Source organism: Paramisgurnus dabryanus, chromosome 6, assembly GCF_030506205.2.
Source record: "Paramisgurnus dabryanus chromosome 6, PD_genome_1.1, whole genome shotgun sequence".
Taxonomy (NCBI): domain Eukaryota; kingdom Metazoa; phylum Chordata; class Actinopteri; order Cypriniformes; family Cobitidae; genus Paramisgurnus; species Paramisgurnus dabryanus.
The window spans coordinates 40,295,982-40,321,414 of NC_133342.1; the positions used below are offsets into that span (position 1 = coordinate 40,295,982).

At 37.2% G+C, this 25,433-nt stretch overlaps 1 protein-coding gene across 1 annotated transcript in view; it reads right to left on the reverse strand.

Annotated features, from left to right (window-relative positions):
- sema6ba (sema domain, transmembrane domain (TM), and cytoplasmic domain, (semaphorin) 6Ba) overlaps positions 1-25,433 on the reverse strand; it is a 196,094-nt gene that overhangs the window by 51,142 nt on the left and 119,519 nt on the right. The window contains exons 6-10 of the mRNA XM_065276814.2: positions 15,079-15,177; positions 11,142-11,232; positions 10,699-10,818; positions 5,271-5,359; positions 2,021-2,238 (exon numbers count right to left, since the gene is read on the reverse strand). Of these exons, the coding sequence (XP_065132886.1) occupies positions 2,021-2,238; positions 5,271-5,359; positions 10,699-10,818; positions 11,142-11,232; positions 15,079-15,177 (617 nt within the window). The remainder of the gene's footprint in view (positions 1-2,020; positions 2,239-5,270; positions 5,360-10,698; positions 10,819-11,141; positions 11,233-15,078; positions 15,178-25,433) is intronic.

Genomic DNA, 25,433 nt, shown 5'->3' on the forward strand with positions numbered 1-25,433 from the left:
TCTATGGGAATTGACTCTCTTTTGAAACCAGCCTCTAGGGGCCAGTCGGTGAATTTCAGTTTGAGGGCCAGATTTACTTAAAGGGATAGTTCGGCCAAAAATGATATTAAACTCATGATTTACTCACCCCCAAGCTGTCCGAGTTGCATATGTCCATCGTTTTTCAGACAAACACATTTTCGGATATTTTAGAAAATGTTTTAGATCTTTCAGTTGATTAAATGTAATGTTACGGGGTCCACGACCTTCAATTCCAAAAAAAGTGCGTCCATCCTTCACAAAATAAATCCAAACGGCTCAAAGATGATAAACAAAGGTCTTCTGAGGGTAATCCGCGTGGTGTTGTTGTAGAAATATCCATATTTAAAACTTTATTAACCTAAATAACTACCTTCCGGTAGCGCCGCCATCTTAGTTGCGTCCGCATTCAGGATGAGAGCTTACGCAGCCTACGGAGGCTACTCTGCTGCTGCTCTGTGCCCCCGCCCTCCGAATTTGTCGTACGTCACTTAGAAAAGTGCGTACACTACGCTAATACTCTCTCCTGAATACAGAGGAGTCTAAGATGGCGGCGCTACCGGAAGGTAGTTATTTAGGTTAATAAAGTTTTAAATATGGATATTTCTACAACAACACCACGCGGATTACCCTCAGAAGACCTTTGTTTATCATCCTGGAGCCGTTTGGATTTATTTTGTGAAGGATGGACGCACTTTTTTTGGACTTGAAGGTCGTGGACCCCGTAACATTACATTTAATCAACTGAAAGATCGAAAACATTTTCTAAAATATCCGAAAATGTTTACCCACTTGTAAACATATGTTCACTGTTTTTTTTTTATAAATAAAGTATTTGTATTAAATCTATATTCATTGAATTGAATCGAGAATCATGTATAAAAATCGCTCCGAGAATCGGAATCGAACCAAGAATGGAAATCGAATCGATCCGGAACATCTGAACCCAGCCCTACTTACGTGTAGCCTATGGCGTACAGTATGCCTGATGCAGAAGTATAAATCAGCCATGAGCCAAATATGGCTTATTTTTACAGTAAGTTTTATAATGTATTCACCCACTACCCCAATTTTTTTTTTTATTATTATCCTTATGTCCTTACTTTGCAATTTACTTTAGGACCGTCTATATACCACATTCATATATACTATACTTTCTGTACGATGCTCCACAGAACATTTTGATAATATCATCACAGTGTCCAAGATATCATATAGTGTTGCAAATGCTTTTTATGAAAGAAGGCACTTTAACAAGGGCATTATCACATCGTATGGATGTGTGTTATACAAGTATTTCTAGCATTCTCCCTGCTCTCTCTCTCTCTCTCTGTCTCTCGCCCTCTTTGCACATTATAACAGATGTCACAACAGCTATTGTAATTTGCAGAACATTATAAGCCAGCTATTTCCAATCTCGCACAGGAGTTCAGTGTTTCGCTCATGCAGTAGTTAAAATGTGTTTGTGTTATTTCTTAACATCCCCGATAACAGAATTTTATACATTTTTCCCATTAGACAAAACTCTTAAAACCTTCAGCTGATTTTCTTCTTACTAAAGTAAAGCAGCTTTTTTTGGGGGGGGGGGGGGGGCGCATATCAAAAGCACAAAATCCAAATTGCCTTGAAATTGGATTCATTCAGGCTGCTCGGGTTCAAAATGGACTAATAAGATGCCAAATCACAGAGGGGTGCGTGCGTGCGTGTGTCCGGTGTAGCACCACTTTACATTTATTTTTATGCATTTGACAGACGCTTTTACTCTAAGTGCAAAGTATACATTTTTTCACCTGTGTTCCAACCCATTACCTTATGCGCTATTAACGCAATGCTCTACCACTGAGCTACAGGAGCATAAAAAGTCTGAAGAGCTGTTATGCAATGTTATATATTTGGATGAAGCAGGCTGTTATAAAGTATGTCAATTCTGCATTCATCACACATACACACACTATTCCATCACACCATATTCTCTCACATCCATCCTGTGTGTTTGTCTTACCTGTTTGATGGTGTAGAGAAGACCCCCAGTATGACGTCTCTTCCCTGCATGCGTATGATGGGACTGGTGGACTGTAGCAGGTTGAAATAAAAGTGCGAGTCTCCGGGGATCGAGCAGTTCAAACGTGCCTTGAGAAACGACGTCCACTGCTTTTCCAACACGCGCTGAGAGCCGCCAAGATCGTCTTTACACACACGTGCCACTCGGGACACCATTACCTAACACGTGTTTAGAAAGAAAGCAGTTTGGTTTGCTTTTCCACACAGACTCTATTCACAGCAAGATTCAAAGAGACGATTCAATGGAGACATGTTTTTTAAATCTCAATGCCTCTTCTGCTCTTTTGTGGCATGTTATTACCCAAGATTCCTTGCAACAAAAAGATCCATAGAGTCTATGATACATAACGTACCTTAAGGTACCTTTTTATAATCCATATCTATAGACGGTTTTCATCGGATGCATGCACGCAGTCACGGTAACAGGTCTGGATGGAACGAATTCCTTGTTAAAAATAACAAATGTTTTGGTTTCCTAAAGATGAGGGAAGACCGCGATCATGAATCACTGCTATGTGAAGATAGCCTGGCTCCGCCCTCCTACGTGCTTCCACTTATTTTTCATTTCACTTCAGCAGTACGTCTGGGATGGCTCTATAGAGTTTCGTTTTCTCCTGCAAAAATCTGCAGGACCAATCAGCGAACAGATGGGGGTGGCTAAGAACGATGACGTTGAGGTCGTCCGTCAGTTTGAGTTGTAGTTCAGTAATGGCAGCGGAGAAAGACTTGAGAAAAGCTATTCGGTCCGTTGTTGCAAAACTGCCGAATATACAGAAGTTAAAGCCCGAGCAAGAACCAGGTTTGCTTTTTGTTTTTTTGTCTGATTATTCTGACTTGTTGTTTCCGGACGGTTTCGGTGCATGATATACGTCACAACCACATGTTAGCGATTGGCTTTGGCAGATCCTGAGTGACTCTGGGCAGATCCAATAGTTTTAAACTTCAACAATGGACCCTCCTTAACGGAAGTAACGCTTTGCAATGGAGCGTGGCCAGACTCTCTGTACAAATGAAATTAATGTACGAGAGTCTGGTTATACCAGGCTAATGTGAAGAGAGGTTTGGCAGCCGATCTGTAGTTAAGCTTGGATACATTATATGGACACATTTTACACAGTAACCTAGCTCAGTGTAGTTTTTGATACGCGTTAGCTATGATTTGAACTACTTGTTACGTTTGTTCCACAAAAGACATTTGTTTATGTTGTTACTGCTGAAACGTCTATATTGTAATATAGTCTATACAATCTGTGTGGTGTACGCATGTTAACTTTTGTATCCTATCTCAAGTAAAACACCTGCCTGATCTCACGAGAATTACATATTTTACGATTTGGCTTATTCGTATAAATTCATAAAAAGTTAATCATGTAAAAATTTATGATTATCATAAAAAAACAATAACAAATCCCCTAACCCCAACGTCACGGGGGTCAAGGCAAATCATCTAAAAATTTACGAATGTAGTTGTACCGATTAATACGAATTAAGATTCACATTCTCATTATAAGCACCTAGCAGTAGCAGAGCGGCGGGATCTCATTGAGTTTAATGGAAGCTTGTCACGAGCGACAGTGACCGTTGATGGATGGGCGTGTCCAGTCGTGCGACAAAGTTTAGAAAAGTTTAAATTTATGCAAATTATGAGTGACTTTCTGTCGAGAATACAAATTTTTATTTTTTCAAATGCTTTAAATCTATTGAATCAATAAAAGTGCACTCATCTTTGCCATGTTATATTCATTTAGTTCACTAGTGGTATACACTTATTAAAAAAATAAACATTAATGGCATGAATGTGGTTGAACTGATTAATACGAATTAAGCCTCATTCACATTAGCAGCGACAAGCAGTAGCAGAGAGACTCAATCTCATTGATTTTAATGGAAGATTGCAGACTTCCGGCGACACGAGCGACAGTGACCGTTGGCGACCGGATGGGGCGTGTTTTTTAACAATGGGTTAAAACAGTCCAGCATAGGTTAAATTACAACGCAACAGGTTGGTTTTTTTTAAAATGCTTGTTATATTTGATCTTCAAAGGAGTAAGTAGTACTTTGAAGATAAAATATAACAAGCATTTAAAAAAATGTTGTGTCAAAAAGGGACAAACCCCAACCTGTTGCGTTGTAATTTAACCTATGCTGGACTGTTTTAACCCATTGTTGGGTCAAACATAAACATTTTTGGAGAAAATGTAACCCTAACAGCTGGGCTTTTTTACAGTGTAGCTTTGATATATTTTTGATGTTTTACAACACTTATTTTATTTGTGTTATATTTGTGTTACCCCATAGATCTGATGAGTTTACTATTATTCGAAAATGAGCCAAAAATATCTAAATAAAGGATTAGTAAGTGTTTCTTAACGTTTGAATTGTAGGGTAAATATTTGTCTTGTTTTTTATCTGCTGGTTTATCCACAGCGTTTAAAATGATCTATCAATGTTTTGAAATTCACCAAATACTGAATTGATCTTTTTATGAAGTTTCTGGCCAGGGTGACCTGTTGAGCCAAACAAGAGTGGACAGGTTCGAGGAAACCTTGAAAACTATCAGAGGCCAACACTACTTAAGTATTTTTACTTTCTACATAAAACATTTTCATGTATTCGTATTTTATCAGTGTTTTTCTTTGGAAGCATAATTTTTACTCCACTACATTTCATAATTTCACGTTTTTGGTTTATATTTAATATTTAAATACATTAAACATCTATTATTTTTTACTTTTACTTAAGTAAAAAGTACTTTTGTACTTTTACTTAAGAAAAGTACACAATTAGGTAATTAAATCAATTTTAATATGCAATATAAAAAGAATTCAAAGTATGCTTTAGAATGTTGTGAACATTTTTTAGTAAAGTAAAGTAAACTTTTTTCCCAAGACAAACACTCTGATTAAGCACAGACGATTGCTTGGAAAATTTACTTAAAATACTCAAGTAGTGTCCGCCTCTGAAAACCATTATTATATTTGGTGCCCATCTTTAAGAACAGGCAGACTGCAAGCTTATCCCACACAGCCTCCATTTATTTCTTAAAGGGTCTGTAAATCTCATCCATATGGCGTCTACCCTGACTAAAGTCCATGGGGAAGAGATGTGAGTGGATCTTTTTTAAAACGCAAAGCGAGAACATAATCAGTCGCTGCCAGTTGTGAATCATCTGTTTCTCTCATCTTTCTCACCTTCTCCAGGTAGTTGAACTCCATGGCCATTTCTCTGAAGAAGAAGTAGATATGAGAACCCCATTCAACGGCGCTTACAAAATATGGCTCTGTAAGAAACACAAACACATGCAAGCTTCAAATTAGCAGTAGACAAAGAGTTTTCATGTGGAGTGTAAATTGAAGCGCAAATAAGACAAACACTCATCTTTCATTATAAAAACATCTATCTGAACAAACAACATATGCACAGACCCAGAGGGAGAGAGTAGAGAGATGGAGAGAGATACAGAGACTAAACATTACAACACAGGCGAACAAAGTCGAGATAGTCATCTTATAAATAAATAAATAAATAAATACAAAATTAAAGAAAGAAGATTCAGAGGTTCTGGCTTCTTTCTCTTGGAGACTCAGCTTTACACATCTCTCAGTCTCTAAATGACTCTCGACTTTGATATGTTCATCCTATGGCTCACCAGAATTCAAGGTTTAAGCACAAAGCTCTAAATAATACACACAGATCCACCTGTTCTTGTCTGAATGAGACTCTGCAAACAAGGTTTGTACAATTTGTGAAAAACACCTCGGCTTTATGAACACTCTGGATGCATGTGGGGTGAATCACACCCAGAATTCAGTGGTGTCACCTGAAACTATTTTAAAATCCACAAAACACAAACCGTTTCAGGTTTCAGAGAGCGACACAAATGACAATTCTCATTTAGTTATACATTTCCGAAAAAATTCAAAGAAATATTCTAGCACAGTCCTTTTCTACTTCAAGGTCGGTCTATTGTCCGCAACAACATTTGAAGCTTGACATGAAGCTTTATGTTCGTTATAAAAATAACTTAACACTAAGAAATATGATTGTTAGCAGTTTCAGCTTATTTCAAAGATTGTTATGTCATCTGGATTTTTGTTGGGGGGTTACGGCCCCATGGCTGAAAAAGGCATCCATGCTCAACTTTGTTTTGTACACTACTAAAAGTGTTCAGACTTATTAGAAACACTTGACTGAAATGCTGAAAATACAAGGGTCTTTCAAGTCAAACCTGGACTTTTTGTTTCATGACTATAAGAGATAAGTTCAGGTTTACACTCGTATAATTGTGCCTATAGCATAATAATGTCTTTTACTGGAAAACTATTCATCAAAAAGCAAAAAAGCACTCAAATAGAAGAAGGCGGCATTTAAATCAAAGGTGCATAAAGCAAAAAAGGCAATGTCAACAAAATACACAAATGTGTCTACACTGAAAATATGCAAAGTGACCAAAAAAGGTCAATCAAAAAAGTTACTTATATTTTACATATGCACGGTGAAAAGTGCAGTGTCTTTAAAACAAATCAAAGAGCAGACATTTCAGCCCATGTTTTTTCCTTGAAAAAAATGTATTCAAAAAAATTTGTAATTGATTTTGTAATAGATGACTTGGACCAAATAATCCCAGTGTGAAAACTCAAAATGAGGAGTATTTTGTCAATTCCAGGCAAAGACTGAAGACGCTAAACAGTTTCGATTATTTTTGGATGCTTTTAGTCACAACAAAATTCCTATAGTTACATTTGTGTTATTTGTAAGTTTTGATGAGTTTACTATTATTCTAAATTACGGAAAGAATAAAAAACCGGAGTTTTATACCGGAGTGTACCTTTGTAAAAACAACAAAAATGCTGAAATATATTTTAAAATAAGTTTACACAAATGTATTTTTACCAATATATTTTTTTGGCAATTTTATTTAAAATATATATATATTTTAAAGCATTTATATTCACAAATAAAGAAGAAAAACTTTCTTTATGTTACAACATATAGCATACAATATAAATTAAATCTATTTTCAACGGCAAAATAAATACTTTATAAAATGTTATATTTAATAGATACTTTATAAACCTTTATAATTTGGCCAGAAATATATGTTTTACTGTAAAATTAGAAATCTATTTGTTTCCCCTGAAATAAATATGAAAAAATAATAAATATGAATTAAATTAGCCTTTATTAAAGGAACAGTATGTAGGATTGTGGCCAAAACTGGTATTGCAATCACAAACCTTGTGGCTATAACTGGTACTGCAATCACCCAACTAGTGGCCAATACACAAAATGACAACATAAACATCAGTTGAGGGCTGCAACTTTACTTTTTAAATGACAATATCCTGGCCAGGCCACTGTTGTCAGTGATATAAGTATTTGAAATGAAAATGATTTCTAAATGTCTAGTGACATGTCAGTGCCATTTAAGGATTAATTGATATACATTTCTTACAAACTGTTCCTTTAAGGTATGTGGTTGGACGCAATTTAAATATCTAAATTTAGTTATATTAATATAGTTAAATTTACTTAATTAAATTGAGTTGATCTGAGTAAAAAATAGTTAAATTCAACAATGCTACTACAGTATTATCTTATCATGTTAACTCTACTCAAATTTTGAAATATAAAGTTATTATACTACAGCAACAGCACACATTAGCAAGCTAACCATAACTAACACTCAACTGAAACAGAAGCTGATTATGGCATAAACACTTCCAATGTAAATGCTTTTAAATCAAGACATTTACACTTACACTTTCTGATCAAAACAACACCAAAATAACTGATACATGTCAATGAGACTGTTCTCATCCTAAACAAATGCTACTCGTCTGCACAATGTTAACCATTTAAAAACACTTATACCACGGGCCTGTTGAATGCTTTATTCTGATTGGCTGAGAAATGTAACATGGGTGTTGATTATTTTTCAATAACCGCACACCTAACTAGGGATGTCCCGATCCGATCACGTGATCGGAAATCGGCCTCGATCACGTGGTTTCAGACTCGATCGGAATCGGACGTTACCTTCCGATCAGGACTCGGATACATATGCAGGGTTTAAATTGAGCCAGGACCGCACACATACTGAAGGTCTCGCTCTGCTCCGCGCCAGTGTACGCGCTGCGCCGGTGCGTGTGAACTGACTCGAATAATAAACGTGTTTTCATTCATAGGCTTCACACACTCGTGCATGCGGTGCACCAAAACTGGGTTTTTACCGCTCATCGTTTTTGTCACTATATGCTCAGTTAATCTACATCAGTACGCAGCTCCGTGTCTCATTCAGAACCTCAAGAACGCGGATTCGCGCAGGAGGATCACATTACACATTGTGTAGAGATGAGAACTAGAGAGAGAGGTAAGAATGGTGCACACGTCGAAAAAACTTAATAGAAGTCTAGAAACAAAGTATTAAAGTATGTATAGCCATATCAATCATCTTATTATAATATGTTAACTACATAACTGGATTCAACTTATTGTATTGTTTAATAAAATAATGTATTTTGATTATACAAATAAATTACAACCTAACTATAGTGATTTGTTTAACTAACTGCTGACCAGCTTAGGGAATCTCTATGGCTAATTTATAAGACAGCCTATTGCTGAATCAATATGTTGTTTTTCTTGTTAATTGAGTCTTTTAGGGTAGCCTATCTTATGCCTAGAATTAGTCAAGGAGGTTGATTCTTATAACTTCCTTCAAAATTTGATCAATTGTGCATAATGACATGTGCAACAAATGCATATAGGGTGTCAAACTCATAGATTTGCATAATTTAAAGTTCAGGTTTTAAAGATTGGATCAACCTGTGGCACAGCTTTAAAGCTGAAACTTATAAAATCCTATCAGAGGTCCAAAATGTCATTGAAACACACCAGTGGCTGTCATCAGGATTAAACATGTTACCCATCGAACCAGCCCAGTCTCCTGAAGATGCGTACAAATAGCACGAAGTGTAAAACTCGTGCAATACATACGCCAAATTCCACTTTGGTGTGCATATGATACGCCAGTCATTCCCATTCACTTAAACGGTGCATCTTTTTTTGTCGTTTTATTTATTGGTTTCTCAAATTTTTTGCTATTTTTTACCATTTTCGCTTGGGTTTAGGGTTAGAACAACTTTTTGTTATATAAAAATGACATCCTAACCCAAACCCCAACTCTAACCCCAACTCCAAGCGACCATGGCTTAAATATGGACAAAAACATGGAGAAACCTGTATATTAAATACCTCATTAAGCAAATCTAAAATCTAACCCTAAACCCAAGCGAAAATGGTTTAAAAAACAGAAAAAAATTGAGAAACCAATAAATAAAACGACAAAAAAAGATGCACCGTTTAAGTGTCATATGCACGCCAAAGTGGAATTTGGCGTATGTATTGCACGAGTTTTACACTTTGTGCTATTTATACGCATCTTCAGGAGACTGTATTGATCGAACCCTCCCTCCTAACAGAGCATCCCCACAAAACAAATCCCAATTTAACCCCTGAACATATATACTATATTCTCATAATTTCTTAACACATCTATAGTTATGCGCTGGCACAGAGTTAGACTCTTTTGACTCCACACAGAAACAGCAATGCGTGTGGGATGACATAAGGAACATCATGGTTCTGTTTTTTCGCTCTTCTTTTTTTTATGTATTATAGAAGTATCGGATCGGGACTTGGTATCGGCAGATACTCAAAATCAAATGACTTGGACTCGAGGGCCAAAAAACCTGATCGGGACATCCCTACACCTAACCTTTAAAATGTCTTAAAAATAGGCACCACAGCAATGTTTTTGGTAACCGTGGTATAAGCGGAATTATTGACTCCGGTTCTTTGAATTATTTGAAAATAATGCACACCCTGACACTTGGGTGTGCATTATTTTTTTATAATTCAATGGCCTGTCATAAATTATTTCTAACAAAGAAACTCTTTCAAATACTAATTTAACAACATACTAAACATTAATAAGTCCCCCTCTTTTCTTATCTTAAATAAAAATGCATAAAATAACCCCCTTAATTTGATATTTACTCTCATTATTAAGTCTCACACAAAGCATGCTGGGAACTGGAAATCCCCTCCCAGTTTTAGCAATATTGCTTTAATACAACACAAATTATTCATGCAGTCCGAACTTAAATGAGTCAATTTTACAGAGGCAGATCTTCATATTTTTCATTAAAACCAAAAACAATATTGTAATGAATTAAATGAGCAAATTTTAATTACGTTAAATTGAATTGGGTCAGAATCATTTTTTCAGTCTATGTATATTATCATATTTAATATATTCCAAAATATATTTAATTAAGCTCTACCCTCTACAAAATATATTTAGCATATATTTTAAAAACAAAATTGTCCAGAGAACTTTTTAGCACCGTGAATACACATAACACACGATTACAACACTGTTTAAAAATAATTGAGCAGTCAAACAGCGCAAACTCAGGCTCAAGCAGTAGCAACAAAAAGACGCCTGCTGGACAAACAATAGCATGTAGGGGGAGTACAAGGAAAACCTGGTTAAATACAAAGTTGCTTTTTTAATCTCTTAAAATGCATTAAAAGAAATAAAGCAAGTGATACCTCTGAACCACTTTGAATCGTGTTTGATGGTACGCAGGGCCGGACTCCCTCCAAGACTGCGGTAAATGACAGCATCAATAGCCAGGAAGTCCGTCACTGTCCCTGTAAACAAACTGCCCTCTGAGGTCAAAGGGCACGGGTCAGTGGTCAATAACCAGAAGTGAGCATCGACATTATGCCATAATGACAGACAATGCGCAAAGCTCAAATTAAACGTCCTTGAGCGTAATGATGTTCATCACTGGCTGTTAAGTGCATTTATGGGGGAAAATAAAAGAGCTATAATTGAAACGTGTTAAATATTTTTATGTTGCCCATTCACAGGATGCTAAGATGTTATTATTAAAGATTAAAGAGCAATGGGAATATAAGCTTAAATAAATTACAGTTGTGAGAATAATGCACGGTGAAATCATTATACAGCAAAGAGATGCACGACTCACCGGCGAACAGGGCCACATTTGCATGTTTCGGGTCATAAGGACATCGTGCCATTCCAACGATGGGCTCTCCGACCAATTCAAGAGTGTCTTTCTAATAACATACAATACACAAACAGGTTTCTTTTTATATATTTGAAATCATCTCATAGATTTTGTTGTTTACACCAGGCTAAAGATGTTTTCTATCTACTACCCCCAATTTTAAAGTTCACACAAAGCTTTTCCCATTACTATTTATGGTAAAACAAGATTTTTTACTAGTCTATGTTGGCTTATTTGATGTTTCAGGTCGTTTTAAGAAGTTGGATCGACACGCAGTATTGTAAAGGATACACAGAGAGTTTGTGAAGATGGGATGTGACACTCAGACAGTCTGATAGCTGTTATAAAGCACACATATCTCCGAACACATTCACAAGTGCTGTTATGATTTCCACACGCTTCAGGCAACAGTGGAGAGAAATGTGTGTGTGTCGCTTCAAACACCTCTGTAATGTCTGAGGATTTATTTCACAACTGAAACACATCCGATCTGTCTCAGTCTATCAGCACAGAAACCTGCTGGGTTTTCTCAGTTTTATACAACGCAATCATTTACTGCATCTTTCTTGCTCAAATGAATGCAATGATTTCAATATTTAACTGTAAAAAGGCTCAGCAATCTCATGAGAAGTCAATCTTATTTTAAAAATATAGTTTACAATAAGAAAATGTTTAACTCTTTCCGCACCATTGACGAGTTAACTCGTCAATTAAGAGATAACGCTTCCCTGCCAGTGACGAGTTTTTACGGCAATCCATGTTTCCACTATTATCCACTAGGTGGCGCTCATACCAAATAAAAAAACACTGAAGCATCCACTGATCCAAAAACAGTTAAAACTCTGTGTATGTTTTGATCATTGTGCTGAATCTGATCTCTAATGCTGCGTTTACACCAGCTGCGGTAGAGACGTGAAACGCAAGTGATTTCAATGTTAAGTCAATGTGAAGACGCGTTGACGCGCGTCTGGAGGTCACGTTGCGTGAATGAGGTGTTTAACATGACGGGGTAGATGCGATTCTGCCTCATTCGCACTTCTAGTTTGCGTGAATGATGCGAATTGGTGCTTTTTGTGCATTTTGCGTTTGACGCGAATTTGCAGCTGACGCCCATGTTAAAACTTTGGCGGATTTTCGTGCCGCGTTAACCAATCAGGAGCCTGCTTGCTGCTGAAGGAACATTTGATATTGTCTGTGAGCAGTCACCCGGAGATATATTACACAATTTCTTATTTCTATAGAGACAGGAATAAAAAGGACCTCGCTTGGAAGAGTGTCAGTGAGGACATTGGGCAACCTGGTAAGTGGTAAATACACATTTCACTTTTGAGTCACATAATTTTTTAACGACCCACGCTGTTTATTTCCCCCCTATATTAAGGTGACTAAATACAAACTGGTAACTCTCTCGATAAATGCACAATCAATATCAGCCATCCTGCAAACAGACAACTGCATAGCACTTGCCCCTCCCACAAGAAGCAGATTTTGCCTCTAGAGCGAAGTAGACGCGCGAATGCATTCAAACTGTTCTAGCGGCAAACTAGGCGCGGTAGACAGGATTTTGACGCCTGAAACGCGGTTGGTGTAAACGCAGCATAACACATGTCCTTTACAAAAATAAAATTATCTCAGCTTTATGCCAGAAATTGTGTATTTTTGAAGAGACCAACCCATAGTTGAGGTGATAAAAAGAGAAGTTTTTTAGTTTGAATGCAGATTTTTTTGCATTAAACTTTTTTTGAGAATCATAAAAAATTCTGAAGTTGACTTGAATCTTTAAAAAAAAATGGTTGTGGGGAAAGAGTTAAAAAAAATGTTTAAGCCTATTTTAAGCAAAAATTTCTAAAGGTTTCCTAATGAAGGAAACATCAAACTATCATTAGCTTTAAATCTCTGGTTCTTGCACATCTCATGGCTTTGTTACATCACATGTCATTTTGTCACAATGCACATGAGAACCAATGAGATTTGAATTTATCAACGTGTTACCATGTTAGAATATTCCTACTGAAAAGTCCAGCTAAAAAGACCAGCCTGGATTAAGCAGGTTAAGATGGTGTAGCAGGCTGGTTTTAGAGGGGTTTTGATTACTTTTTAGCTGATCAGGCTGAAAGGCCAGTTTAAACCAGCTTGACCAGGCTGAAGGCTTGGTCAGCTTATTAAGCTGGTGTTAGCTGGTTTAAGATGGAAATAGTTGGTTTAAGCTGTCTCCCAGCCTGGAAAAGCTGGTTAAACAGATAGTTTACCCAAAATTTCTTTCATAATTTACTCGCTCTCATGTTGTTGCAAACCTGTATAACTTTTTTCTCACTCTTTTTTCCTCACTGTCACTTTTTTCCATTCACTCATAGTATTCTTTTTTCCTATTATGGAAGTAAATAATTTGGTTACAACATTTCTCAAAATATCTTCCTTCGTGTTCTATATAAAGACATTTATAAAGGTTTGTAACAACATGAAAGCGAGTAAATTATGACAGAATTTTCATTTTTGGACGAACTAATCCTTTAAGCTGGCCAAAATCCCTCTAAAGCCAGCCTGCTAGATAAGCTTAACCAGCTAAAACCAGGCTGGAAGACCAGCTCAAGCTTTAAACCCAATAAAATCTGGACCTTCTTTTGATAGACCCGCCCCACACATACGCAACCCAGACAAAAATGTTGGTTAGTAGACACGTTCCTTAATGCTGATTGGCTACAAGTGTGTTTTGGTACTCGGCCCGACTCCCTTTTCCAAAACGTTTCTAAAAAATTTAAAGGTACAGTGCACCTAAAACTGTCATTTGTATCATACTTTGTTCTATTGTCTCAACCCTAAAATCTCCTTTGTTATAGCTCAGTGATTGCATTATCAGCTAAAAAAGGTCATGGGTTCCAACCCAGGGAACATACATACTGATAAAATATCTCTATATTGTACTGTAAGTCACTTTGGATAAAAAGTAAATGTAAATGTAAACCCATAATTCCCTTAATACTTGGATTTTAAGACTAAATGCATGGTTCCCACACGTTAGTTAAATTCAAATTCAAGGACCTTTCAAGGACTTTCAAGGTCCAATATCCTCAAATTCAAAGACTAAATGTGGGGACACATTTCAAGTGAGAGCAAGGTTACATCATGTTACCTTTCAAGATACATTGTTACAGTTTCCTTTCAAGGGAACTCGCGCTGCGTCACTGCGGTGACACTTTGGGGACGTCTCCAGGGGTAAGTGTGTCTGAATGTGTATATCAAATTCAACCAATAGTGAGGCTTAACGACAAAGACAGGGTGACGCGTGAGCCAGGAAGTGTATCGCTATCTGAAATATTGCCAAAGACGGCGTTACAGGGACGCAGGAAGTATGGCAAGGGAGACGCAGCGTCTCGTTCCCTTCTCAGGGAACAACGGTTACATACGTAACCTGAGACGTTTTCATGTGTCAAACACAACTATGCAAAAAAGCATTTTGGTATGATTCGACATTCGCATACAGAAGATATAAGCATTTAAAGCGAACAGTTTAGCACGTGTGCTTAAAACATCTAGAATTTTGAAATTATCCTACACTACACAGGGAATAATATAGATTTTTTTTTTTCAGAAAACTTCTTGCATAAAATAGATTCAAGCACTTTCAATGACCTGTATCTATGTATGTACATTTTCTAAACTTTTTTTCTCCAAATTCACAAACTTTCAAGGACCCCATGGAAACCCTGGTAATGGTGAGAACACAACTGAGTCTCAAATGCATGCAAACAAACAAAAGATTTCAACATAATATGTTTCTGTAAATATAGCATGTTGAACTGAATTGATGTGTATTATTAATCTTTGCATGCACTATGTCTGTCATATAAAACAGTGTGAGACGCTCAATGCCGCAGGGCATTGTGGGAAGACTCACCGTGTAATTGGCGCAGAGCGGGTTGAATGCGTTTGTCCCACACACAAACAGCCCTCCATCATGACTCAACAGCACCTTAATGTAATTACGACACTCCTCCTAAAACAAACAGAATTCAAAAGATAATTTCATTCAATAATTCATCTTATAAATTATCCAGTTACTGTAATTTCTGAATTTTTTAATTTACTTGCATTCGTTGATTGCTAGTCGTTTCATCCGTTTAAAGTGCTGTGGCAGTACTTGTAATTAATAAAAGTTTAATTATGTTATCATTATGGGCATAAATGCAATAGAAATGACTTTTCCTATTAATTATTGTACAGAAACTGCTATCGAAATCTTATTTGTTTTGTCCGGCCTGAATCACAATAGCTGGGCAGCGTTTGACGTTCATGTGATTTCCACAAAGCCATTAGGCTTTTAATTAAAAATTGACTGAAGGACAACGTGCCAGACAAAGAAATACAGCGGGTAGAACAAAATGGACAACAGAGTAACGCTGTAAATATTTACACAGCGTCGCGAATCACAACGTTTACCTAGACGTTATTATTTAAAGAACGCTGTACATAGACACCTGATAAAACGGTCCCCAGCATGCAGCTCCGCCACACAGCAAACATCTATCTAAAATGGCCCCAGTTTCCGAATCACATTCAGTATTTGCACAATGATGCTGCATGTGGCAGAGAAACAGGAAGCATCCAAACCCGAATGCATCACGACGTGAGTCCAGCTATAAAAGCAGTCCTATAACCAGCTGCGAACACTCATGCAACAGGAATGCCTTTGTTCCCTGACGGACATCAATGGAGCGTTTTGAAGTGGTTTTGTGTATTCTGCTGAAATCGCTGCATGAGGACCCCATCACGCAGCTCCACCATAGAGCCCATTCACTACTCTGCCCATTGAGATTGGCTGGGCCTCCTGGTGGAGCTGAGGCCCTCGGGGGTTGACACTGAGGTCAGGCTCTTTGAGGTGATTAGCAAGACTGCTGTGGGTCTATGTGTTGTTACAGATGCAAGCTCACCATTCGCCGTGTGTGCGTGCGTGCGTTTGCACAAGAGATCAGAGTGTAGTAACAAATGCATTAGGCGACTCGCAGCGTTAAACACACACTCCCTAGCGATAGATCAACTTACAGCACGCATGTGTTTGAATAGGAGAAGAGATACAGAGATCTTTCTATTTGTAATAAGCTAAAGCAGGGTCCTTCAGTTGGAGCCTTCAATCATTTCTATATGACAGTTCTTGAGTCACATGTTTCGGTGCACATACTCATTCATGGCGTATTAAAATTGTAGTTATGCAAATATGACAAAATGACACAGATGCTTATTCAAAACACCCGAACCTTTAAATCATTCAGACCATTAGCACAAATGTCTGAAAACTGAAGGTCTTAATGCATTCTGGACAAGACTCGAAAATGGATGAGAGGCATTTTATCCTTTTAGCTATAAATATCTTTTAAAATGTCCTCATTGTGAATTTTCCACCTGGATTTGCATCATCAATGATTGTTTTGTTCTGCTGTGTGTTTACTTGGAAAAGATCAGAATACAACGCAAGAACCGTCTGTAAAATTACAGGCAGCAATTTGCCGGTGATTATCGCTCAATTACAAAGACAATACAGCTGATCCACACCGTAAAACTGTGCCAAAGTATGTTCAGAACATGCTTTATTTGTCATTTCTGCAGTATACATTATGGATAGTGCGCACCGTAAATGGATAATGCATTTGCCTAAAGCTGCAATAAACAATAGATCACACTACTTGGGATAATGTTTCCCACGATGCAATGCGCTCAACTTGACCCTCCATCTCCAGTGATTTCAATGTGTTTTTTTACTTTATTTCTCATAATAGATTAGCCAAGACAATTTTAACGCTAAAGATGTTTAGTCAATACCAACTACATACTGTACCACATATTTGTTTTATAGATTGTAAAAAAAGATAGACGACGCCCGTTCGCTCTCTTCCATTGGTGAAAAGTGAAGCCGTCAGTGTCCCGATCCGGCACTGACATCTTGGGTGTTAAGTCTGCGCAGTAGCGATTTCGAGACCAGTCCTGCGCAGTAGTGAGAATGAAGTAGAGCCACGAAATCAAGGCCTCGTCCTCGCAGAATGCGCATATCACAGCTGTCAATCATGACGTGACACAACCGTTTTTATAGCATTAAATAACTAACTAAAAACAAACAAGATAACTGAAGGTTAATTAAATTGTTTAGTTGGTCTCAAGTCCCATTGAATAACATGGGGGAGGCGGGGTTTATGACCTATACTGGGACCAGTCACTTGGGGGCGATCAAGACGTTTTGGCTTCACTTTTCAGGGCTTGTGCGGCACGCTTGATTTGTTTCCCTACCCGAATTCTTCATTAGAACATAAAAGAGTCAGTGATTTCAATAACCACAATGATAATGATAATGATAATTTTGCTTTAAAAACAACCTTATGATCTGTCTGATAAAGCCAATACGAAAGTGAGTTAAGCTGCAAATCATCGACTGGCCACTAGAAGCTGGCTCCAAAGGGGAGTCAATCCCCAAAGACCTCCATGTTAAAATGCCCAACTTTACAGTAGAAAATAATATTTTACTAGAGCAGAGCTAGGTGGGCGTGGTTTCAGCAACCATCCACCTCAGCTTCACCCATGTCCCGCCCCTTTACCCATTTTCGGTTATACACAAGTGATGCAAGCCCCGCCTACTTTAAAGCGTCATGAAACCCCGCTGTTTCAGCTCCAGTCTATCTCACTATCGTTTTGAAAAATGCTACTTAAATGGGCGTGGATGCTGTGAGAAGAAAGGCGATGAGTGGGCGGGGCAACTGATATAAACTAAGATTTACTAGGATTAGCAATATTACAGAAATAATTAAACTGAATATAATTTTTAATTTAACTCTTTCCCCGCCAGCGTTTTTTTTTTTAAGTTGCCAGCCAGCACCAGCATTTTTCATGACTTTCACAAAAGTTTAATGCCTTCCAGAAAATGTTCTTCTTTAAATATATAAACAAACAATATATCAAATGAAAGACCCTCTGCTTTCAAAAAAAAAAAAAACGTTTCATCCTACCTTCATTAGTTCTATTTACTGAAAAATGTTTCTCATCTCACTATATCCACAGGTACAGAGTCATCATATAGAATAAATCCATGAGGTAGCAATTAAAAAATAAAACATTTAAAAATAGATGCATTTGTTTAAAGCAAAGCATTTATTTACTTACCAGGCTGCAGGTGAAGCAGCTTTTTGCGCTTTCTCATAATCGGTCCTCATTTATGTCCAAGAGACTCAATAATAATCGTTTACATTCAATCCTTTAATCTCTCATATTTAAAACCGTTTTTGTGCTGCTGCGCATTCATGTATGTGATAAGCAAACCTGCGTTGTCGTCCCATTCATAGTCGCATATTACTAATGTGCTCTTTAAATAACAAAAAAATATTGCGCCATTGACTTTAGACCAGGTTTTTGTTGGTCAATGGCGTAGTCTATTTTAGTTGTCTCAAAATAGCAACGCGCCAACAATACACCTGAATACACCTCGTTTTCAGACCAGAACGCCCATGGGCGCAAAAGGGGGCGCAAATGCATTTGCTATTTAAACAACATGGCACTAAATGTAAAAATTATAATTGCGCAGGGTGTAAGATAGAGCCCTATGTCTTGCTTTGTTCAGTCAAAAAAAGTATTTTTTAGCAAACATGGACTTTAGTGTGCCTTAGTTTACAGTTTCAATGCAGCTTCAAAGGACTCTAAACGATCTGAACTGAGCCATAAAGGTCCTAGCGAAACAATCGTCATTTTCGTCGCAAAAAACTTTTGAACTACAACTTTTCGTTTTGCACTAGCCGTGTGATTGCACTAGCCGCGTGATGCACCAACTTGATATTACGTATTACGTGATCTCATGGAAAGGTCACGCATGACGTATGTGAAACTGTCGCTCCAATATTTACAAGTGTGGAGAAAGAGAAGCGTTCAGACGTTGTTGTTCGTGGAATGATACTAATTCGTCTTTGTGTCCATTTATTGTTTAAAATGGTCCACAAGTGTGTGTTTCACATTTGTAAAGTGTGACTTTTCCACATGATTACATAATATGCAAGGGCGCACTGGCCATCACACGGCTAGTGCAAGACAAGAAGTTGTGATTTAAAAGGTATCTTTTTGTCAAAAATGACAATCATTTGGCTAGATAAGACCCTTAGGCCTCGTTTGGGATCGTTTAGAGCCCTTTGAAGTTGCTCTGAAACTGCAATAAAACTGTGAACTGTTGAGGTCCACTAAAGGTTTTTTTCTTTTTGAATGAATAAAGAAAGACATAAACATCTTGGATGACATGTGGGTGATTAAATTATGGGGATCTTTATGAAAGTGGAGTAATCCTTTAACAAGTACTTCCAAAGTGACACATACTTAGTAAAATGTTTAAAGTGGACTAACAAAATGAAGCATTCCCCTTTGTGGTCTTTAACAACAGAAATACCATAGCATACTGTACACTAAGTGCACATGAAAACCCGCCTTGGTTATATCAGTATGCTGTAAACCCTCCGCAGGGGTGGGGAGATCTTTCGTTCCACTTCATTAACTGTAAAATTGAATTCAACAGAGATGCAGGTTAGCGAGCGGGTCGATCCATACAGGTGTATAAAGCAGGTTTTGCTCTTTGGAAGAGCACATGCGGTTCAGGTGTCTGTGAAACGCCATCAATAAAGTGTCAAGATTTACCCTTCAGAGTAGAGCTTGTGACATGGCAGTATATATCCTTGACCAACTCCGATCAAAGTCTGTGTTCTCCCATATTCAATTTCCCCTTTCCTTTATCTCCCTCTGCCTTTTCTCGTTCTCCGTCTGCGTGCCCCCTTTGCCCCATTTCTCCCAATTGAAATGCTGTGTTGCTTTCATAATTCACTCTATTATTACACTCTTGTCTTACTTTAAAAGAGTAACAACATTGTCTGCACAGAAACAGACAGCTTTGAGATGCAGAAAAAAATAATGCGTAAGAAGATACTCATAGAAAAGCAAAATCTCATTAAAGGTTTATAGCTGTAAATGGTGGTATGAAATAATCTGGTTGATTCTAAAAACTATGTGAATGCAACCTGAATGGATACTCGCGATTGTGTGTTAGGGGCGGGGCCATGCACGGTGGCTCAAGTGCATCATCGAGCCACCGTTTTAGCCCCGCCCAAATAATCCTCAAAACAGAATTGTGGATAAACTGTTTAACGGTGTAACTACACAGTATACTTCGCAGTCTTTGTAACGTGTTTCAGCAATAGATTTCTAACATTTATAATGTGTTTAGAAACAATTCTATGAAATTACTTTACACAGACTTTAAAGGGCATTAAAATGACAGCTCATATTTGTTGAGAGAGCAAGAGAGAGAGAAAGAGAGATGCTCATGAGAATTTAACTGGGCTTGTAATTGCATCTATTAATGTCTCAAATACACACACACACATTTATATAGTCTCATAGGAGTATTACAGGAGGTACTGCCGTACTTACTGTTATATTATTGCTACTGTAATGTGTTTATTTGGCAGTTGGGTCATTCTTTATTTGTGGTGGCAAGTGGTGTCTCTCTACTTTACAACAGTTGAAATAAACTTTAAATACCAATTAATTATCAAATGTTTTCGTGTTTGTATTCTGTAGGATAAACACAGTTCATTCACTATTAACAATTACATTTTTTGTTTTAAATACATATTTAATATTTATGGAAAATATTTAGTGTCCCCCAAATTCATGTCTGTGGTGATACAAAAATGGATATTGCCCCTTTAAGAAAAAGAGGACATCTATTTTTGACTACTTCCTGTGTGTAAAGGTCATTGCAGGTGCTGGTTGATCTGAGGAGTGCATGGTGAGTGAATTCTTTCTTATTAAGCCTTATGTTTTGTTGCTGCCATTTTTGGCCATTTTTGTAATTTTTTCGTCTTAATTTTGCCACAACTTTCTATGTGTTTCAGCAAATGGAATGATTTTTGGTGTCAAATCTGCTATTTACACATATTTTAAGAAAATGCTTAAAAACTTAACAATATACCGTGTGCAAATTTACTACCCTTACGTGTTGTTATAACTCAATGTACAAACCAGAAATTAAGCTCTGTTTTTTTGCACAGGCTACTAAAGATTTAATGGTGCCACATGGTGATCAAAAGTAAAAATGACACATTTTACCTCTTTGCAAAAGGAAAAACCACAAAGAATCAAGAATGCATGATAATATGGTGTCATGGATCTGCAATCAAAAAATTTCGTTATAATGTAAGTCAATGGGGCAAAAATGGCCACAAACCATAATAAGGGAGAAATTTTTTTTACCTGATGCTGCACAAAAACTAAAAATGCATCAAAGCCAATGTTTTTACTAATCTTTGGCATGCCCAAGATTGTGAAAAAAGTCCAGTCCACAATCACTTTTTATATTGAAAATCAGAGATTTTGTATTTTTTTTTCTCAAATCAGTGGAATCACTTATGAGCTTGTCAATTAAAGAGTTAAAATCATGAAATTTTTGGAAACATTTGGTAGTTTTGATCAGTGCTGATTAACAGATTTATCCAATTTTTTAATATTAATCTGATTAATTAATTAAAATATTAATCTGATACATTTTTACAGCCGTTTAATTTAGTGGCCATTTTTGGAACAATTCTCTTCACAATTATGATAGTAGACGTGGGATCAACAGATAGATCAATACGTATAGAAGCCCTATGATTGCAATGACCATTATGTTTTTTTCATTATTGATCGTACATCATACAGAGGTCAAAATTATGGAACAAATACATCTGGCAACACTGGTCTGTGGTGTTATTGTCTTTTTACTTCAAATATTGGTAACACCACAGACGTGCATGTTTCACCTGTGTTTAAATTTTTTTTTTTTTTTAATTAAACATGTTATTAAGCTTAAATTTTAATGGATATAGCGTATTAAACTAATTTTAAATGCATTACAATACAATATAACATTTCTGCCTTTTATTTGCCACCTCAATTAAAGAATGACACAGTTGATGTCAATCAAAGCTGTACAATGAGACACCCTTACAAAAAAAAACACATGGATTTCACATGGGATTCACACAAAAATTTTCCCAAAACACATATTTTACATGTGAATGTGAACCTGTGACTTTTCTGTAAGTACAACCAGATCGAATAATTTGACTTCTGTGTCAGAAAACCATTCATATGAATTATGAATTATTAACCTGGACTTGTTGTGTTCTCTACCGGCATCCCTACACCGCCGGATGAAACGTTGCTATAGTATTAGGATCAGATCTGGTCACTTTTACAGCAGCTGACTAGTATTTACATTTCTCTGACGTTTTTTATGGATTAAAATCTAGTACAAAACATTCAGTTTCCATTTACCTAAAATCTCAATATTTGAGCCTGTCCTCTAAAATAAAGCGACCACATAGGTCTAAGTGTGCTAAGTTTTTTTTTTTTTAAGTTATAGGTGGGCGCAAAAAACCCTACAGCAATATACCGTGTGTGACGTCATAAAAATGACCTGCGACATAAACCAACAAGCTTGGTTGGTGGTGACTATATAAACATGTGAACTTTAAACATGGTCCCTTACCTTTTTTTTCCCATAACTTAATTCACCAAACTTGCTTTTACATTCACGCACTTGGCAAAAAATTATTTACTGAGCACTTAGGCTTACTTTTATATGTACCTGCTCCCTAGGATCAAACCTGTGATCATCACGTGAGGCTCCAATCCATTGCCATGCCATTGAGCATGAAATTGGCTTATTTTTATGAATAATCGTTGGGGGACAACCCTAATGTACAATAATTCAATGCTTTTAGGATAGACATGTCGTGTCCAATATGGCGTTGACATTGCAATACGATAGTTGGTATTTGTGCATGTCTGTAGAAGCAACTACCAATAGAAATCAAATACTGTGCATTTGTTTTTTTTTGAAGTAGCCCCTCATTATGTGGCAGCAAGTGTGTGTGTGTGTGTGTGTGTGTGTGTGAGTGTGTGTGTGTGTGTGTGTGTGTGTGTGTGTATGTGTGTGTGTGTATGTGTGTGTGTGTGTGTGTGTGTGTGTGTGTGTGTGTGTGTGTGTGTGTGTGTGTGTGTGTGTGTGTGTGTGTGTGTGAGTGTGTGTGTGTGTGTGTGTGTGTGTGTGTGTGTGTGTGTGTGTGTGTGTGTGTGTGTGTGTGTGTGTGTGTGTGTGTGTGTGTGTGTGTGTGTGTGTGTGTGTGTGTGTGTGTGTGTGTGTGTGTGTGTGTGTGTGTGTGCGCGTGTGTGTTTGAGAGACTGGGTGTTAACAAGAGTCAAGAATACGGATATTGAATTTCTTTCCTCATTATGAAATCGTGTCATCTCGAAGAGATGAATTCATTACGAACAGAATTACCGAAAGCACATGCATCACATCATATAATACAATTTTGCCTCTTGATTTCACTTGACAGCACATGCTGAATGATATACCTGATCTTGGATCAGCAATCTCAGCTTTAGCTCTGATGCAAGCAGGGCTGGAAACCGAATAATCAGTTCTTTCTTTTAAAAATGCAATATTGAGCAATTCTTATGGTTTTTGGTTCTCATCACACTATAATTTAAACTATAATCTAGCGATACTGCAAATAAAGCATTTTAAAATCTACAATGCATGAAAAAGAACAAATGTATTGAATCATGAACACTTATGAAACATTCATTTGGTCATGTCCAAATGGAATTATATGTCCAAATCAAACATCTGTTTGTGTCTAATATTTTTTTCTGATTCGTCATCTGTCTGCAAACTAAGGAATGTACAATAAACATACAATAAACGTCTTATCTTTAAACATTTCGACTCAAAATCAGATTAAATAAATACCTTACATTTCTCATCTCTACACGTGTGTGTGGTCAAAGGCTGAATAAGAACAGAAGGCCAAATAATTTGGCATACATCTTGAAGCGCTTATTTCTGGCCTCGCTCTCATTTTCTATCCGTCATACCAGTGCTGTAAACAATTAGTTTATAGTTCATGAGGAAATTGGTAATCACGGACAAAAGACAACATGGAAAGAACAACAGAGAAACTCTGAGACAGAAAGCAGAAGAGATAGCGTTGAACTCGGTCGAAGAAAGCGCCCGAGGCAGAAACTCGCAGGTGTGCGTTTGATGTCTCAGATTTCTGTGAATATGTGGGTGGGTGTTAGACATGTCTAATTTGTAAGCTCCCTCCTGCCAAACAATAATCCGTGTCCAGATTCGACATTCGCTTCCTTGAAGTTCTTTCCTGCATTCATACACATTTATTAAAACAAGGTGTAAAAGCAGCGACTACATTATGAAGGTGGGCAGAGAGCATAGCCTTTGAACTAAAAAATAAGGCTGGATTTATTGCGAAAAAATCAAGGAAGCCACATTCAGGCCTGTGATTTTGACCAGAGGAATACTGTGATACTGTAAAGCCCTGTCGCCTTTAATTAGGAGCGATAAATTGTTTATTATTCATTATGTGTGTTAAATGGACAGCGAATTAAGACTTCTGAGTATGTAATTTCCCAAACTTTGCTCAGATTTGTCAACATACTAAGAAAATTGTATTGCTCTGTGGTTGTCTCAGATGTTTCTCCAAAGTAGCTTAGGAGAAAAAAAATGGGAGAGTTGTTGAAATACATTAAAGGTGCATTGTGTAACTTTTAGAAAAGTCGCTGTCATGTTTCTACAGTAGCCCTAAGCGGACAAACTGATCAATAGAGTGCGTTTTTTCCTACGTTGTCTCAGAAGATGACATGTTTGTCCTGTGGTGGCTACCGTAGCTTCTCTTTGCTTTCCGAAATTGAGGTCGGTTGCAATTCACAATCTCACTACTAAATGCCGCTAAAATCTCACACTGTAGCTTTAAATGTCAACTAGTATGATGAATTCACTTTTAAATGTTGTAATACTTTGTGTGTCGCCTGTGTGTCAGAAATGTGCGGGTCAATGTATAAACAATCTGCACCCGACCGACGTTTTCAACTAACCCGCCCGCAACTCGGGCCGCAACAAAAAAATATTGTACCCGACCCGCTTCCTGTCCCGCATTTTTTAAAAGTAGTAATTGTTTAAAAAACTCGACCGACCCCCACCCTAATATCATTAAAAATGACCGCAGACAAAATTGACGTATTTTTTTAATCCCTGTAAAACATCAACAATCTCATGGGACAAGCTGTTGCCGTTTTCTGAGCAAACTGACATCACTTTGCACATGCCCCGCCCACAACCATCCAAAGACCACATTTAGGTCATAATTTCCATTTTTTATCTTCTTCGCA